The following is a 17,754-nucleotide window of genomic DNA, read 5'->3' as shown; positions in this document are numbered from 1 at the left end:
GAAGCGAGTAACCCGGGATAAGATAATTCTTCTCCCGACGCGACAAGAAAATTTAGGGTGAAGATTGACCGAGATCGACAAATAGAAGGTGTTCATTCTAGGGATCAGAAGGTGAGGGTTCCATTCAGGCTTCAAGTAGGAATTCAAGGTTTATCTTAGACTTTTCTCTTAAAAAAAGGAGAACCTATTGAAATCAGCTAAGTACTTTTTTTGGGGCACGAGCCACCTAGTATAGAAAAACAAAAGTTCCCCCAAAAATACCAACCTATTTTTGGGACAACATCGCAAAGCTATATTAAATCGTCACAATGTTTACACGGCCGTATGAAAAATTTCTGGGATGTACTAACCAAACATGCTGGCCACCCACGAAAGATAAGGCATGCTTTGTTATGTTGTGAGCCTCCAAATTTAAGCTCCTAAAATCATGACTAAAGGTACAAAAATCGAAAGATGCAGAATGTTCCACAATCTCATGTATTACGGCTTCGTAGGTAGCTGAATTATCTTTCGTTAACTCTTGCACCACCACTTTACAATCCGATGCCACTTGAATTCTTATGAGATACATATCGTTTGCCACGGTAAGGGCTTTTCTAATGACGAGGGCATCCACAATATCTCGGAAGGCAAGAATCGAGGCCCCCCATAAACATGCCGTTGTGATCTCGACCAACCACCCCTACTACACCAAAGCCATGTTTGGACACAACAGCGTCCACATTCAGCTTTGCATTGCGAGTGAGAGGGGCCAGCCTAAAAGAAAGAGAAGGAAAACCTACGGCCCAGTATCAAACTACGGGCCCAAATCAAGTTCAAGCCCACAGCCCGCACCGTTGCCCCCCCCAGTGGCACGAGTGTTTTAGGGTTTAGGCTCCCGGCATCGATATAAAACCAGGCTCTAGGGTTTCCACTCCGCCGCGCCGCCCCCTCCCCCCTCCCTGCATCGTCGCGGTAAGCCACCTCCTCCTCGCCATTCTCTTCTTCTGGTACTTTGATTTGACTCGGCTGTTCCTTCCGTCTGACCCCCCCATTCTTCTCCCTCTCCCGTCCCTGCGCAGGAACAGTGCTCCCACCGCCGGCGCCATGAGGTACGGACACGCTTCTCCTCTGGTTCCGACCGTATCTGCGTGTTGCTTTCGGTTCTGAGAGCCGAGAGATGTGTCCACTCTGTTAGCTTCGTGATCCAGCATTGGTTGCTAGTCAATTTGTTTGCTGTTGCGGCCACTGATCTGTTCCCCGGTGCTTAGGATTTACCGCGCGGTTGTTAGCTTAGAGCAATTTTTTTGTTTCGTGCCCTGTTACATGCTTCGCATCTTTGGCGCGATTGCTTTTCTTTTTTAATCAGAAAGCATGCTTGTTTTCCCTTTTATTTGCTTGAGTAAGCACTGATGCGTCCTGCAGATCTACATTTTATATCTTCTCATTTGCTAGGTACATTAGCTTTATGAGTGAAGAATCTGGTCCATGAATTCGTTGCATGGCGCGCTATACATAGACAGCTGTATATATGTTTGTGTAGCGGTTTCCGTAAAGTGAAGGAACAAGTCTGGATCAAATGTAGGCCTTCTGTTTGAAGGCGCCCCTTTGTGTCCTTTTGTTCAACCTGTTCTGCGAATTAGCAGCATGCTTTTCATATAGCTGAACTTTTAACAATTTTAGCTACTGATGGTGTTGTCTGTAGTCTCCTAAGCTAATTAGAGCTGCGCAATGCTGCAATTTTAAATGTTCAATTGCTGTGTGCATCAGCTTTTATTTAACCTGTTCTGTGAATTAGCAGCATACTTTTCATATGGCTTATCTTTTAACAATTTTAGTTACTGATGCTACTGTCTCTAGTCTTCTAAGCTAATTAGAGCTGTACTTGCTTGTAGCAAAACATGGGACATGTTTTAGTGTCTCCTTAACAGATATAGAACCTTAACCTCAACTGGCATGCACTTACCATCCAAACTAATTGCTTTTTCCTCCATATTTCAGTAAGTTGCAGAGCGATGCCCTGAGGGAGGCTATCACAAACATTACCAATGACTGCCGTGAGAAGAACCGCAAGTTCGTTGAAACCATTGAGCTGCAAATTGGTCTGAAGAACTATGACCCGCAAAAGGACAAACGTTTCAGTGGCTCTGTTAAGCTTCCTCACATCCCTCGCCCAAAGATGAGGGTTTGCATGCTTGGTGATGCCCAGCATGTTGAAGAGGTACCATATCACTTGTGTTGAAAACAGAATTCAGTTTCTTGTTGGTTTGCAATTGTGTTTAGTGACTGACTCGATACCTTGATCATTCAAAACCCAGTTTGCATCCATTGATTTTTTGCATGTCAGAACCTATCATACATGCAAAGTATTTTGCTAGAGCCATAGGTTCCTTTTTGTAATGTTTCATTGGTAACATTTAGTTTTATCATTTGTTCATGGTAAGCAAGTTTTGGATGTATGGTGTTCTGAAATTCTCTACATTACATTTCCTGATGTTTCTGTTGTACTCTTGTTATCAATGTTGTCCGCAGGCAGGGAAAATGGGCCTTGACTGTATGGATGTGGAATCGCTGAAGAAGATGAACAAAAACAAGAAGCTAGTCAAGAAGCTTGCAAAGAAGTATCATGCTTTCCTTGCATCTGAGGCTATCATTAAGCAGATTCCCCGACTTCTTGGACCTGGTCTTAACAAGGCAGGCAAGTATTTCTTCCTTGTTCCATGTTCTGCTTTAGAAGACTGTTGGTGTGATGTCAGTTCATTTGCATTGATATTGCATTTAGGCATAGGTTATTAAAGTTGGCCATGTTATGAAATAAATCATAGCATCTTTGCCCTCTGTTGGTGTTGTGCTGTGCAATATTTGGTGGCATAACGTCCTTTTTTGTTGAGAGCATCTGTAATGTTCTTCCTCTATTCATCCTTGCACTTAGAGCTTACCTAAGAAATCATTGGGGATGATATTTGGAGATGCTCCTTTGTTTCATATTCACTGCAAGTCCTTGTTTCCTAAATGTAAATTCCACAAGTATATAAACTCTGTCTTTGTAATATTTCTGGAAGTCTTTGAAGGGTAAGAAATATGTGAACTTGTGGGTTTGCGGCAAAGGCTTAGGGTTTACTGGCCTGAACTAGTCCAGTGACAAATGCTCAAATCTATGTTACAATTATACTTTGGATTTTTTAATTGAAATTTTGAAGGATTGTACATGCATTTTGGCTTATGTATCTTCTGGACTGTACTAATGACTGAACTGTTGTTTTCTGGACTATACATTGCTAATTGTCATGTCAATGTATTGTTTAGATTATATGTACTTCGTAGGGTATGATGCAATTATGCATACGTTGCTGTCTTCTGAATTATTCTAATTACTGAACTGTTGTTTTCCACCTTGTTGCTATTCTTGTTCTTACGTGAGTGATAATCAACTGCAGGAAAGTTTCCAACTTTGGTGTCTCACCAGGAGTCCCTTGAGTCCAAGGTTAATGAGACCAAGGCCACAGTCAAGTTCCAGTTGAAAAAGGTGCTTTGCATGGGTGTTGCCGTTGGCCACCTGGGTATGGAGGAGAAGCAGATCTTCCAGAACGTGCAGATGAGCGTGAACTTCCTTGTCTCTCTGTTGAAGAAGAATTGGCAAAACGTATGTGATGTGCCCTCTGCTACACTTAGAGTATTTTCATCGAAAATTTGACCATTGGTGATCATAGTACTGATTGATCTGTGTTTTGTTGCAGGTGCGGTGCCTGTACCTGAAGAGCACAATGGGAAAGGTGTACCGGTTGTTCTAGACTCTAGTCTTCTAGGATTTCCAGGAGATTGACAACTTGGGAACTTTTGTTGCTTTCTCAATTATCAAATTTTCGTGCGCGTCGAGTGACAATTATTGTCTTGTACTGAGATGGTTTGTTCTATTGTCTGGAACTTCATGACATTTTATCCGTTGTCCCTGTGCCTTCCTACTGTTCTGCTAGCTGTCAATCATCAGCTTAACGCTAGATTCAGCATTGGTCCATTGATATTTACGACTGTCAGAATCTTATTTTACCGTGTGTCGGGTTGGTGGAATCTTGGTGTAACCGAGCTGCCCTGCGGGTATCCTTGGAGTATCCCAGCCATTTCTTTGGAGTCTGCACTGACGAGTTTTGTCTTCCGATCTCGCCCAATTCTCTCGAGCGTATCGACGTTATCCACCTGGTTTTTACACGAAATTCCTTTTTGGTTTCAGTTTCAAGCGCGGATAACTCCGTGGTCAGTAACCACAAAACTGCTATAAAACCCACATCCATCCCAACTCAAAAGACACAACGTACTCCATCGTCACCGGTTACTGAACCGGCAATGGCAAGCCGAGCTCTCACTCCCTTCCAGCTCGCTGCCATCCTCCTCGTGGGTCTCCTCGCAACCTGCCATGCCGGCGACATAGCCGTGTACTGGGGCCAGAACGACGGCGAGGTATCGCTGGCTGAGACGTGTGCGTCAGGGAACTACAAGTTCGTCGTCATTGCTTTCCTCCCCAAGTTCGGCAAGGGCCAGAAGCCGGAGCTGAACCTCGCCGGCCACTGCGACCCATCATCCGGCGGCTGCAAAAGCCAGAGCAAGGACATCCGCTCGTGCCAGCGCCGCGGCGTCAAGGTCCTCCTCTCCATCGGCGGCGCAGACGGCAGCTACGGCCTCTCCTCCCGCCGCGACGCACGGCAGGTCGCCGTGTACCTCTGGAACAACTACCTCGGCGGCACGAGGTCGTCGTCGTCTCGTCCCCTCGGCGACGCCGTGCTCGACGGCATCGACTTCGACATCGAGAAAGGCGGCGCCAAATTCTGGGGCAACCTCGCCAGGGACCTCAAGAACCTGGGCCACAAGAAGGTGCTGCTGAGCGCGGCGCCGCAGTGCCCTTTCCCCGACGAGTGGGACGACGGCGCAATCAAGACGGGGCTGTTCGACTTCGTGTGGGTGCAGTTCTACAACAACCCGGAGTGCCAGATCAACGCCGGCCGTGGAGCTTTCATGGCCGCGTGGAAGAGGTGGGAGTCGGTGCCGGCAGGTAAGCTCTTCCTGGGGCTGCCGGCTTCCAAGAAGGCGGCCGGCACCGGGTTCGTGCCCGCCGGCGTGCTCAAGTCCAAGGTACTGCCGCTCATCAAGGGCTCGCCCAAGTATGGCGGCGTCATGCTGTGGGCTAAGTTCTACGATGATCACACCGGATACAGCTCCGCCATCAAGGACCACGTGTGATCCTCCCTTGTGTTTTTCCCGCTTGATTGGTACTGTCACACATGTGTCCCGCTCCTCTATGATAGTATCACCTGTTCATTGTTTGAGATAACACCATATTGGTAGCTATATGTCCCAATATGTAAGGATCACGGTGTAGTTTCTTTGAAGCCATGTACCAAACAACACATCAAGTTTGGAACTTACGTGCTACATTATGCACTACACCGTTGATATTTCTACTAAATAAAAGTGCAATTTCTGGCTACCCTCAAAAAAAAGAAAGAGGAGAGTACAGTTTCTGGTTAATCAACTGTAGCTCGAGTTCAACATCGATCCTAAATTCGAATACCACTACCTGACGATATATACCCCTCAACATTTTATACAGGATAACTATGGTTCTCTTATGGCTAGAAGCAGTTTGATGGATGACGGAGCAATGGTTTCACATAGGTGGTAGCAAACTAAACATTTTCTCAATACATCACAACCATGGATAAATGAGGAAAACTGGATAACGGAATTAAAATAATAATGACATTTTAGAATTGTGCAGATAATCTGTCAATAAAAAAATCAAGTAAAGTGGTACCCCTATTTTTTTTCTTCATTTGTATCATAATTTTACTTATATTTTCCACTCCCTCCATATAACAATAAGTGACAGTTTGCGTTAGACCGCTAAGTTCGAATGTAACATATGTATAAACAACATAAAAAATATAAGATTTTATTTTTTTAAGACAAATATATACTATGGTATTTTTACCTTAATATAAAAATTAAAATGATATCCAAAGTTTTTTTTTGACCAAAGGTCTTCCCAAGCGTCACTTATGTGTGACATGGAAGAAGTAATTCTATTTTTTTAAATTTAATTCAAAAATATTCTTGACTTCGCTATCACATTTACGAAATCACTTCAATATCATCCATCAAACCGGCTCGGGTCAGAAGAGGGCCCAAGCCTTTCCGGTTAAAAGGTTGATGGGTCATGTATTGGCATTCAAGTTGCAGAGCCTGTATTTTTGGACCATAATCGATGAACCAAGAAAATAAGTTCCTCACTTTTTCCAATGTGTACCTTGGGCTGCCTCAACTCAATATATGGTACCAGTGTGCACCAATATTTTGGTTGAATGGAGCACAAACAGCAAACCTGAACCATTTCACAAAATTTCTTGTGCATAGTTTAGAATACAACCTAAGAAACTAACAAAAGCAAAAATAAAATAAAATAAAGCAATAAAATAAGCAAATAAAACCACACAAGCTACTGACAAGAGAGTCATCACCGGTCCCAGAAGGACGTGATAAATGCCAAGCCCAAGACCGCAAGGGAAATTAGGTGAGATACATCGGATATAAAGTACGAAAAATATCGACAACTCCCCCCCTCCCCCACCCCACACCCAAACCCTACTCCCCAATCTAGAGTAGTTAAGCATGGACGTAAAATTAACACTTCTTCATACATGACCTTTTATGATAAAGCATGGGCCACTTCAAATGGGTTCATTGCTCCAACAGCGAATATGATTAATCCAACATGGGCTATGTGAGCTCCAAGTAGTTTACCGGACAAATTGATAAGTTTGACATTCCGAACCCACCAACCAAGACCCCACAATCATGAAGAAGAGATTTTCGAGCTGATTTTGGGCAGCTATTTGACCAAATGAGCAATTTGTTCACATAGTGTGGGAGGCGGTGGTGGACCTAGGAATTTAGCATGGGGGTGGGGTAGGGGGTGGGGGGGGGGGCATAATTTGCATATATAATGTATATAAAACACAACTACTCCCTCCGTTCCTAAATATAAGTCTTTGTAGAGATTTCACTATTGGACTACATACGGATGTATATAGACATACTTTAGAATGTACATTCAATCATTTTGCTCCGTATGTAGACATATAGTGAAATCGCTTAAAAGACTTATATTTATGAACGGAGGGAGTATAATAAATCAGTTCAAGACTTGTAAAACTTACACTACAAATAGCATAATTTCATGTAATCATCATTAGAATTCTGAGAAATAGTCTTAAAATAGCATTAAACTGTTAGATAATTAGTGTTAGTCATATACTGTAAACTATTTTGCATTTTTAGAGGGGGCGTCCATGGCTCACCTTCTTTTGGGATGCGATACAGGAATGGCTACGACTTGGCGACATGGCTCTACCAATCTATGTCATCACTGATAGGGAAAAATAGTGTGTTAATCATGCACCTTAACTAAATGCACGTGTCCATGAAATCGACTAGATGGAAAACATTTTTCCACTCATGGATTGGGATGGATTGCATTAAGGAATGCTGGACGCACATCATCCATGAAAGAAGAATACAAAAAAATCATGATGTCATTGACCATGCTTTGCTCTCGGGAAATTTGAACTAAATGTAATGTGTGAGTCTTCTCCAACATCCCTACGCTCCACACCTTATTTTTTCGGTAATAAAATTGAGACAACAGATTGAGTTTTCTCTGCCGCTAGACACTTAGGGTCATATTTTGAGGGAGAGTAGACTTCTATTGTTTTTGTTGTCTTATAAAATGTTGCACTATTCTTTTTCTTATTAAATGAACAAAGGTAATTTTTGCCCCCAGTTAATATTCTTCTTCCGCAAAGCAAACCAACCTAAAGAAAGAACGGTAGTGCTAAAAATTTGATGTTAGATTTTTATGAATGGCAATTCGAATATTTTTGATGGAAAAAAAGTTGGCGTGGGGATGGCAAAATTATTTTACGAGCACAAAATTTCTGACATAAAAAAAATAATAAACTGAGATAAATTTACCATGTTTGCTAACTAAAATTTTCATCCTCGGCAAACACAAATTGCCACAAAAAATGTGTGATTTGCCATGGTAAAAAATCCAACATCAGATTTGCAGTGGAGTCTAAAAATAAAGGAGTCGTTCCTACCTTGCCAGTATACTGGTTTCTAAGGTGGCCAGGGCTTCAATCTAACTAATGAAATGCATGTAATATGCCATAAGAAATATATTGTTAGAAAATTCATCCACTGACGAATAGATACTTTTTTAGTGACATATAAACACATTTTACTAGTTCAATTGAAGACCTTAAACGTTAAAACCTGTACCTGCCTTGGAGCATCTCTAACAGATCCTTTAAAAACGCAAACCGTAAAACTGAAATACAAGTCGAAAAAAGACATTTTAAGGGTTTATTTTAGCTACACCTAAACAGAAACTGTAAAAAACTGTAAAACTGCGATAAACAGTTCCTTCCACCGGTCCGACGGCCGCCGCCCCTTCCTCTAGCCGGCCACGCCGGCCGCGTCCAACCCTGTCAGATGCGCCCCATCATCACGCCGGTCGCGCCCAGCCTCGCCGGCCATGCCTTGTCGCCCGCCGGCCATGCCCCGTCGCCTCCGTCGTTAGCGCCTTGCTTTGTTGCCAGCCGCGCTGGCTGAGCCATGCCCCTTTGCCTGTCGCGCTAGGATGATTCCGGCGGCCAGGTTGAGGCCATGGGAGGCCATGGCGAGGATGAGCTCGTCCAATTCAAACCGGCGGCGATCGATTGCGGCATCCAGTGGCCTTTTTCGACGTGCGGTGATGAATTCCGACGAGTTTAGGGTGGATTCCGGCAAACTCCTCAGCGGCGTGTTTGCTCCGACGAGGTTTGACCGGTATACGCCTCCCTAGATCGGTCTTCCAACCTTCAAAAATAAGGGTTTCGGATGTGACTTTTTCGTGCCCCTTAAAAAATTTACGGGTTGGATCACTTTTACGGTTTCTGTTCTGCACACTTTTTTACAACCAAAATAATAAAATGTAATTTTTTTACAAATTTGACCGCTTGTACGGGGTGTGCTAGACATAGGTGAAGTATTTGAAGTAACGGAAATAATTTGCTACCCATGATGATAGCTATGCACTATCCTAATTTTTACCTTTAATCATTTTGATAAATTGTTTTAGACTATGAAAAACAACTTTATAACGAAAACATATGTGCTCTGTGTAGTACTCTGCTGGAGTAGAAAACGAAAACAGAGGAGAAGGCCCAGTTTTGATGGCACGTATTGTTGATGTTTTGGCTGAGCACGGCAGGGCGTTTGTGATCTGAACGCACTCCGCTTCACTAATCGTTTATCAACTGCTCATCAGTCCGAGTAAATTACCGCAAACGGAACGCAACACATTGCCGCTGTTTTTAGGCGCAGGAGCGGACAAGCGACGGCACGAAAGTTATTATCACTTAAAAAAGCGCCCATGACGCTCCATCAAACAGACTATAAAAATCGAAGACATACTCAGCATCCATCACAGCTAGAAATACAGAGCGCACGTCCTCACCACTACCTCGGAAGCAGCTACGTACGCTCCGCTTGAATTGATCTCAGCCATGGCAGGCCGAGCTCTGACCCCCTTCCAGCTCACTGCAACCCTCCTCGTGGCGCTTCTGGCGACGTGCCATGCCGGCAGCATCGCCGTGTACTGGGGCCAGAATGACGGTGAGGCGTCGCTGGCCGAGACGTGCGCGTCCGGAAACTACGAGTTCGTCATCCTCGCTTTCCTCCCCAAGTTCGGCAAGGGCCAGACGCCACAGCTGGACCTCGGCAGCCACTGCGACGCCTCGTCAGGCGGCTGCAAAAGCCAGAGCAAGGACATCCACTCGTGCCAGCGCGGCGGTGTGAAGGTCCTGCTCTCCATCGGCGGCGGAGATGGCAGCTACGGGCTCTCATCACCCGGCGATGCACGACAGGTTGCCATGTACCTATGGAACAACTATCTGGGCGGCACGTCGTCGTTCCGCCCGCTCGGCGATGCCGTACTCGACGGCATCGACTTCGACATCGAGCTCGGCGGTGCCAAGTTCTGGAACGATCTCGCCACGGACCTGAACAAGTTTGGAAAGACGAACGGAGGCAAGGCCGTGCTGCTGAGCGCGGCACCGCAGTGCCCGTTCCCGGACGAATGGGACGGCAACGCGATCAACACGGGGCTGTTCGACTTCGTTTGGGTACAGTTCTACAACAACCCAGAGTGTCAGTTCAGCCGGCATGGAGCGTTCATGGACGCATGGAAAAGATGGGAGTCGGTGCCGGCAGGGAAGATCTTCCTAGGACTACCGGCCTCCAAGGACGCCGCGGGCACCGGGTTCGTGCCTGCCGCCGAGCTCACGTCGCGCGTGCTTCCGCTCATCAAGGGATCACCCAAGTACGGCGGCGTCATGCTGTGGTCAAAGTTCTACGACGATCGCACTGGATATAGCTCTGCCATCAAGAGCCATGTGTGATTCTCCTTGGTGTGCTTGCCTAATACTCTATTTATGTGTCCCTTGTCGTGTATCATAGTATCATGCGTTAATTGTTTGAGATATCATCGTATTGGTAGTTAACATACTGGTGTATATGAGGAGATATGCATCCACTGTAAATATTTATAAAGAATTTTAATATACTTCTTTTTAAGCTAAGTCCCATATTAACATCAAATTTAGAACTCCACATACTGCATCATGCAGTACACCGTTGCTGTTTCTACAAAAGTACAATTTTTTTCAATCAACTATAGCTTTGGTTCAACATACATTTGAAAACTGTTATCCAACAAAATGGCTCTCAACTGAATGTGTTTATCCGCCACCACCTTCCCTCGTGCCCCCTGTCGGTGTCCAAACCGGTTGATCTCGGGTAGGGGGTCCCAAACTATGGACCTTGAATCGATGGGTTGCAGGAGACGAAGGAGACACTATTTACCGAGGTTCAGACCTCTTGAGGAGCTAAAACCCTACGTCCTGCTTGATTATATTGATTATGTATGAGGATTATAGAGTTGATCCACCTCGAAATCGTATGAGCTAAAACCCTAGATGAATCAACTTGCCTATGCGGATGAAACCCTCTGGTTCATATAGACACCAGGGGTTCCTAGGGTTACATACAACCGACCTTCAGCCAGGGGTAGATGCGCCAGTCTAGCCAACTCAACTTGGACGACACGCCAGTTTTCAGAGCTTTCCTCCTTGTCCGTGAGGTCATCAACAGTCCGGTGTTCCATAATACGACCCATTAGGCCGGCCTATAAGGGATGGATCGACCATCCGAGGACCCCTTAATCCCGTACTCCCTCAATACCCTCGAACCTGCATCCAATGCCGATGTACATGGTGTTCGACAACTTCTTGCATCCTGAATAATCGGCTTGCGAGGTGAGTTCCCCTCATATTCGGCTGGCTTAAACTTGGTCATTTGGCAATGTCATGCCTTCAAAATAGGCACTGGTTAATCAGAAGACCAAAGGCCCGAGTGTGAACAATTCCTCATCTAACAGCCTTTCTCACGAAAAGTCATGATAGCCAGCTATGACAAAAACTTGATTCGCGATTCGAGGCTGCTTTCTCACGGACGCATCTTGTCAACATGGAGATCCTGCCCCGCAAGGGGATATGGGTAATGGTCTGGGTAATCCCACGCGTGTTCACCAGCGTGGTTGTTTCGGGAAGTGGCTGGGCCTGCGACGCAATAAACAAGAAGCCTTGGCCTAGCGCCCCCCATAAAAGGGAAAAAGATCCACAGAGCTGCCATAGGCATTCCAGACTCGACCCCCACCCATTCTAGCTTCCAAGCGCCCAGGTCCATTTCACTTTCTGTCCTCTCCCAGCTGTCCTCCCCCAAACCCAGCCATGGCCGGCTCAGGTTCTCACGACAAGTGGGAGGTCATGTGCATCTCCGACCAGGACATCCGGGAGCTGAGGGACGCCGGATATTGCTCATAGTGCGTCGGAGGAAGGCCAGGTGCCCACTTCAAGGCTAGGTGAAAGAGTGGTGTTCGTCCCCCACTTCATACGGGGACTAGGCTTCCCACTCCACCCCTTCGTGAGGGGCCTGATGTTCTACTATAGGTTAGATTTTCACGATCTTCCCCCAAATTCATTCATGCACATCTCTTCGTTCATCGCCCTTTGTGAGGCCTTCCTACGGGTTCATTCACACCTCAGCTTATGGCTGAAGACTTTCAACGTCAAGAAAAAGTCAGTTAGCGGCCAACACGCTGACTGCGACCGAGCTGTGATCAACAAGCGCCCCCGGGTTGATTGGCCAGGGGGCACTTTAATCGACACCATCAAGGCCTGGCAGAAGGAGTGGTTTTACATCATTGAACCTCGGGAAGCGAGCTGGTCGGCGTCTGTCGAGTTTAGATCCGGACCCCCAAGAGGCTAACCTCGTGGGTGAGAAGGTGTCTCGACTGGGGATCGTCCTTGGAGGTGAAAGCGCTGCAGAAGCACATCAAGAAGATGGTGGAGGCGAATGTCGAGTAGACCGACATGGTTCAGGACAAGCTCAGCCACCGCATCCTTCCCTGCCAGCGTCGGGACACTCCGATGTGGTCCTACAAGCTCGGTGACCCTAGCAGCGTGACCCAATTCTACCACACTACCCTCGAGAAGTTGTGGAAAGTGTTGTTCAAACATCAACAAGAATGGCCGTCCGAGGAGGAAGACGTCGGCTTGGATATCGACCACCCTCCCTTGGAGGTATGGCCAAGCCTGTATTCTTTATTAAAGCTTTTAATCTTTCTCAGGGATCTCATATTTCCCCCACCGTCCCTACACGACTGGCTGGAAAAGGCCAATAAAATAAATGGCCCAGCCCCCGTGCCTGAGGATCCTAGGTTGCAACTGCTAACCATGATGCTGGTGGTGGCGCCATACACAGCGCCAGAGAAAAAGGAGAAGAAGAAAACGGAGACCCGCGGGGGTCTCTGCTCAAGGGGTCCTCTGGATACCAAGTCCGGAGACACCCACACCTCCTCCGTTTAAGAGGAAGAGGAGGCGTAGGATGGAGAGGAAAAGGATTCCCTCCAAACAAGGAAGAGGGCGGAGCCGGAGGAGGCCAAGGAGGGCTTGCCTCCCCAGGCACCGAAGAGACCGTGCAGAAGTAAGGTCGTCCTGCCCAACGACAGCCCGGATTCCAAGGAGGACTCTGGGGCCATTTATAGGGTTCCCCGAAGTTCCCCCATGGCCAAGCCCCCGTCCAAAAGGTAAGAAATCCGAATTATATTTAACAAATTATATTGAGATTTTATTGATAATCATACATGCTCCTTTCTCTGACGCAACCCTGCCCGAGGCCTCCCGACGGACCAGGTCTCACAGGGGAGTTCACCACCGACCAAACTGGTGGAGAGTGTTAATGCATCCCGCACTACCCTCCCTGAACCATCAGACGATGCTGCGGAGGTGATATCTCACCAAGCTCCTGCGAACACGGGGGACGAGGTGGTGATGGCCGAGATAAATACCTCGGCCACCAAAGACCGAGAGGTCCCAGCCGAGGTTCATGCCTCGGTCACCGGGACCCAGAAGGTCGATCCTCTCCCGACGAGGGGCGAGGGAAGCCTGGATTTGTCTGAGCTCTCTCCGAATACAGCTCCAAGGAGCCCTCCTCCTCCGACGTCTTCAACGTTGCCTCTGGAGCCGCCTGTGATAGAATGGGCTAAGGCCGAGAGGCCTACCATGATGTGGGAGGCCCTATTCGGCTCATCCATCGCCGATGAACATCGCACCCTTATGGGTGTGATTCTGAAAAGTGTCCAATCCATTGACAGCGGACTTAAGGGAGCCTTCAGTGGTTTGCTGACAGCCTTCGAGGTAAACCGATTAGTGTTGTTTTATTTAGAAGATTTTTTACATGCGTGCCGCCGCGGGCATCGGGTTCGTGTCTGTCACCGAGCTCACGTCACACGTGCTTCCGCTCATCAAGGGCTCATCCAAGTACGGCGGTGTCATGCTGTAGTCAAAGTTCTACGATGATCGCACTGGAATATAGCTCTGCCATCAAGAGCCATGTGTGATTCTCCTTGATGTGCTTGCCTAATATATTTATGTGTCCCTTGTCATGTATCATAGTATCGTGCATTAATTGTTTGAGATATCATCGTATTGGTACCTGGCATATTCATGTACATAAGGAGATATGCATCCACTGTAAATATTTATAAAGAATTTTAATATACTTCTTTTTAAGCTAAGTCCCATATTAACATCAAATTTAGAACTCCACATACTACATCATGCAGTACACGGTTGATGTTTGTGCATAAATACAATTTTTTTCAATCAACTATAGCTTGGGTTCAACATACATTTGAATAAAACATATATTTGAAAAATGTTATCCATCAAAATGGCTCTCAAGTGAATTTGTTTATCCGTCACTACCTTCCCCCGCGTCCCGTCGCTGCCGCCTCCGGCAGGGCCGACATGGACGCGTGATCTCCCCCGCCTCCTTCTTCCCACCTCTGCTCTCGCCCCTCCCAAGGACAACTCTCCATTTGCGAACTCGTCGGCAACAGATGCGCCTCGTTGCTCCTCCTTCCTGGCCTGCGGCCAGTCTAGTCGGGTCGTGGTGGTGGTGCTCCTCATTTCATGCTAGGCGTCGGGCGCCGTGGGTAGCTAGGTGTCGACCCAGCCACAAGATCTTAAGGCACCGGAGTTCCACTGAATCTGTCATGGTGTCAGTCCATGGACTCGACCGACCGCCTCGGGGATGCCTCGTGCGTGGACCTCGCTGGTGCACGCTGATGTCTACTACGCAACCTTCTCCTTGTAGACGTTATTGGGCCTCTAAGTGCAGAGGTTTGTAGGACAGTAGCAATTTTCCCTCAAGTGGGTGACCTAAGGTTTATCAATCCGTGGGAGACGTAGGAAGAAGATGATCTCTCTCAAGCAACCATGCAACCAAATAACAAAGAGTCTCTTGTGTCCCCAAAACACCCAATACAATGGTAAATTGTATAGGTGCACTAGTTCGGCGAAGAGATGGTGATACAAGTGCAATATGGATGGTAGATATAGGTTTTTGTAATCTTAAACTACAAAAACAGCAAGGTAACTAATAGTAAAAGTGAGCACGAACGGTATTGCAATGCGTGGAAACAAGGCCTAGGGTTCACTTTCACTAGTGAAGTTCTCTCAACAATGATAACATAATTGGATCATATAACTAGCCCTCAACATGCAACAAAGAGTCACTCCAAAGTCACTAATAGCGGAGAACAAACGAAGACATTATTGTCGGGTACGAACCACCACAAAGTTATTCTTTCTGATTGATCTATTCAAGAGTCCATAGTAAAATAACATGAAGCTATTCTTTCCGTTCGATCCATCATAGAGTTCGTACTAGAATAACACCTTAAGACACATATCAACCAATACCCTAATGTCACCTAGATACTCCATTGTCACCTCAAGTATCCGTGGGCATGATTATACGATATGCATCACACAATCTCAGAATCATCTATTCAACCAACACATAGAACTTCAAAGAGTTCCCCAAAGTTTCTACCGGAGAGTCAAAACGCGTGCCAACCCATATGCACAGGTTCCCTGTCGTGGGTATAAGTCTGACATTAGATGTATGGGGTACGAAAGGATGGGCACAGCCTTAGCTACAGCGAGGTTGTATGAGTTCAGGCCCCTCTACGGTGGAGGTAAAAGCCCTACGTCTCAGTGCTCTTGGGAGCTTGATGTCGAGTGGAATATGGATTACAGTGAATTGCCAACCCATGCACCAGTGGAGAAGGGCAACTTATATAGAGTACGTTGCCCTTCACAACGGTTCGGTGCATAGGGGTGGAGTAGTGGTGAATAAATGTCTACATTACAGGTAACGTATGCCTTAAATGCTAATAAAGGTACATGAAAACGTATGACCGTTGCTCTCCAGGGGGTTACGATGTACAGAGTGGAATCCAGTCGGTAAGTTTGATATGCTCTGAATGCTCATTTCCGACTGGATGATGGAGGGACAGTCACCGACTGGATGAAGGGAAGTCCTTAATTCAGTCGGAACTGACTAAGGGCCTTGTCCCTTATGAAGGGTAGTCCTTGGGTAGGACCTATAGGGCAGGCCTATGACCCTACCCTAGGACTATAACCCCATCATTAGTCCCCGAATGGATCGGGGTTGGAACGACGAAGCGACGCTTGGAGTACGGACCCGACTGGTATGGATGCGACTTTGGCGTTGTTTGCCTCGATCCATTCTATCCTCTTGACCAGTGATCCGAGTGGATATATCTGTGAAACGAACCGTCAGAAACCGAGTGCTTCCGTGGAATCTTTTGACGTGACCGGTCAACTCACAGCGGCGGATTTTCTGGGATCCTCAAATTTCAGTTGCCGCACGCTCAGCAGGGATGACGACATCGTCATCGAGTATTATCTTCCGCCTCGATTTCCGCGCCTTCATCTCCTCCACTAATATCGCAGCAACCGATCGGGAGATAAGATTTCGGGGCCACCTGCTAGTGACCTAGTCGGAACCTTATTTAAACCTCCCCGGCGAGGGTTTCTCGTTGCACTCGCCAGATAGTTCGCACTGGCCCCGCTTCTCCCATGACTTCCTGCGCATCCCAAGCTCCTTCCTTCCCCCCTCCCCCACGGATCTGCAGCCTCCACCATGACAAAGGGGCAGACGAGCAAGCTCGAGGCGCGGAAGAAGAAGAAGACGACGGCTCCTGCTCAGCGGCGACAGCGAGCACTGCCGGCGGGTTGGATCCAGGGGGATTTCCTCCCCTCCACGGTGACGAAGAGCGACATGCTGGAGCTGGTGGAGCAAGGCCTGATCGAGAACAAGTCATGGAGGCTGCCGACGGAGAGGAGACGGAGCCGGCGCCTCGGGAGGATGAGCGCGTCTTGCTGCTCAGTCACGTGTACCGAGGCTTCTCTCTGCCTCCTCATCCCTTCTTCAGAGGTATAATGAACCACTTCGGGGCGCAGCTCCACCATTTTCCTCCCAACACAATAGCTCATCTCTCTTCGTGCTTTGCGAGTGTTTTATCGGTTGCCCTCCTCATTGGGGGCTCTTTAAGCACATCTTCTCTGCTAGATCCCAAACCATCAAAAGACTTAGCCAGTCGGATGACAAAACTCATCTCCTCGAGCTCTGCGGAGGCTTAGGCTTCCAGAAGAAAAGCAAAAGTAGCTATCCCGCTCTTCAGTTGTCTGAATCCGTTAGGAACTGGCAGTCGACTTGGTTCTACTGCCAGGACGACGCTTGTCCGAATGCCACAACTGGACTGCCCCCTTTCAGCTTAGACCGACCGGCTCCACCTAGGCAGCTTGCGCTCACGAAGATGGAAAAGATCCAGATTCAGCCTCTGGTCGACGCGCTGGTAGATGTCGTCCGCAAGGGAGTCACCAACATAGATTTGCTGGAGATTTTTCTGGGTCGGTGTATCCAGCCCCTGCAAGCTCGACACCACGCCATGTGGCACTACACGGGGCCTGAGGACTCCACTCGGACTCATCCCGAGTGCGTGACCGGGGAGGTTGTGGCGGCGTGGGTCCGCAGCATCACATGCGCCTGTGATAACCCCATAGGAGCCCGGCGAGTGAAGCCCTTCCGCGCGGACAACCCTCCTCCGAATGAGGTGAGTATAACTTGTCGAGTGCTCACAATTGTCTTAGATTTATCGCTTTTTCTTGTATCACTGTCTGACGCCTAATGTTGTCGATTGTATCTCGTGCAAGCATGGACCAACTGGTTTTCTCCCGTCTCAAACGG

General features: G+C 47.3%; 3 protein-coding genes and 1 non-coding gene across 4 annotated transcripts; all 4 read left to right on the top strand.

The window, feature by feature from the left end:
• Nucleotides 1-884: 884 nt before the first annotated feature.
• Nucleotides 885-3,918, top strand: LOC123444833 (60S ribosomal protein L10a-1). Its single transcript, XM_045121689.1, has 6 exons — nucleotides 885-954; nucleotides 1,062-1,091; nucleotides 1,981-2,200; nucleotides 2,512-2,677; nucleotides 3,417-3,622; nucleotides 3,717-3,918. Exons 2-6 carry the CDS (start codon nucleotides 1,087-1,089, stop codon nucleotides 3,768-3,770), a joined length of 651 nt encoding a protein of 216 aa, XP_044977624.1. The 5' UTR covers nucleotides 885-954; nucleotides 1,062-1,086; the 3' UTR covers nucleotides 3,771-3,918.
• Nucleotides 2,869-2,954, top strand: LOC123445870. The gene has a single exon (XR_006631229.1). It is a non-coding gene; the product is annotated as a small nucleolar RNA snoR26 (small nucleolar RNA).
• Nucleotides 3,919-4,017: 99 nt separating the features above from the next.
• Nucleotides 4,018-5,448, top strand: LOC123444832 (acidic endochitinase-like). The gene has a single exon (XM_045121688.1). It carries the CDS (start codon nucleotides 4,321-4,323, stop codon nucleotides 5,209-5,211), a length of 891 nt encoding a protein of 296 aa, XP_044977623.1. The 5' UTR covers nucleotides 4,018-4,320; the 3' UTR covers nucleotides 5,212-5,448.
• Nucleotides 5,449-9,578: 4,130 nt separating this feature from the next.
• LOC123440508 (acidic endochitinase-like) lies at nucleotides 9,579-10,472 on the top strand. Its single transcript, XM_045117073.1, has one exon. The coding sequence runs from the start codon at nucleotides 9,579-9,581 to the stop codon at nucleotides 10,470-10,472; it is 894 nt and encodes a 297-aa protein (XP_044973008.1).
• Nucleotides 10,473-17,754: the final 7,282 nt, after the last annotated feature.

This window comes from Hordeum vulgare, chromosome 3H (assembly GCF_904849725.1).
Source record: "Hordeum vulgare subsp. vulgare chromosome 3H, MorexV3_pseudomolecules_assembly, whole genome shotgun sequence".
NCBI classification, from domain to species: Eukaryota; Viridiplantae; Streptophyta; class Magnoliopsida; order Poales; family Poaceae; genus Hordeum; species Hordeum vulgare.
This window is presented reverse-complemented; position numbering and strand designations above follow the sequence as displayed.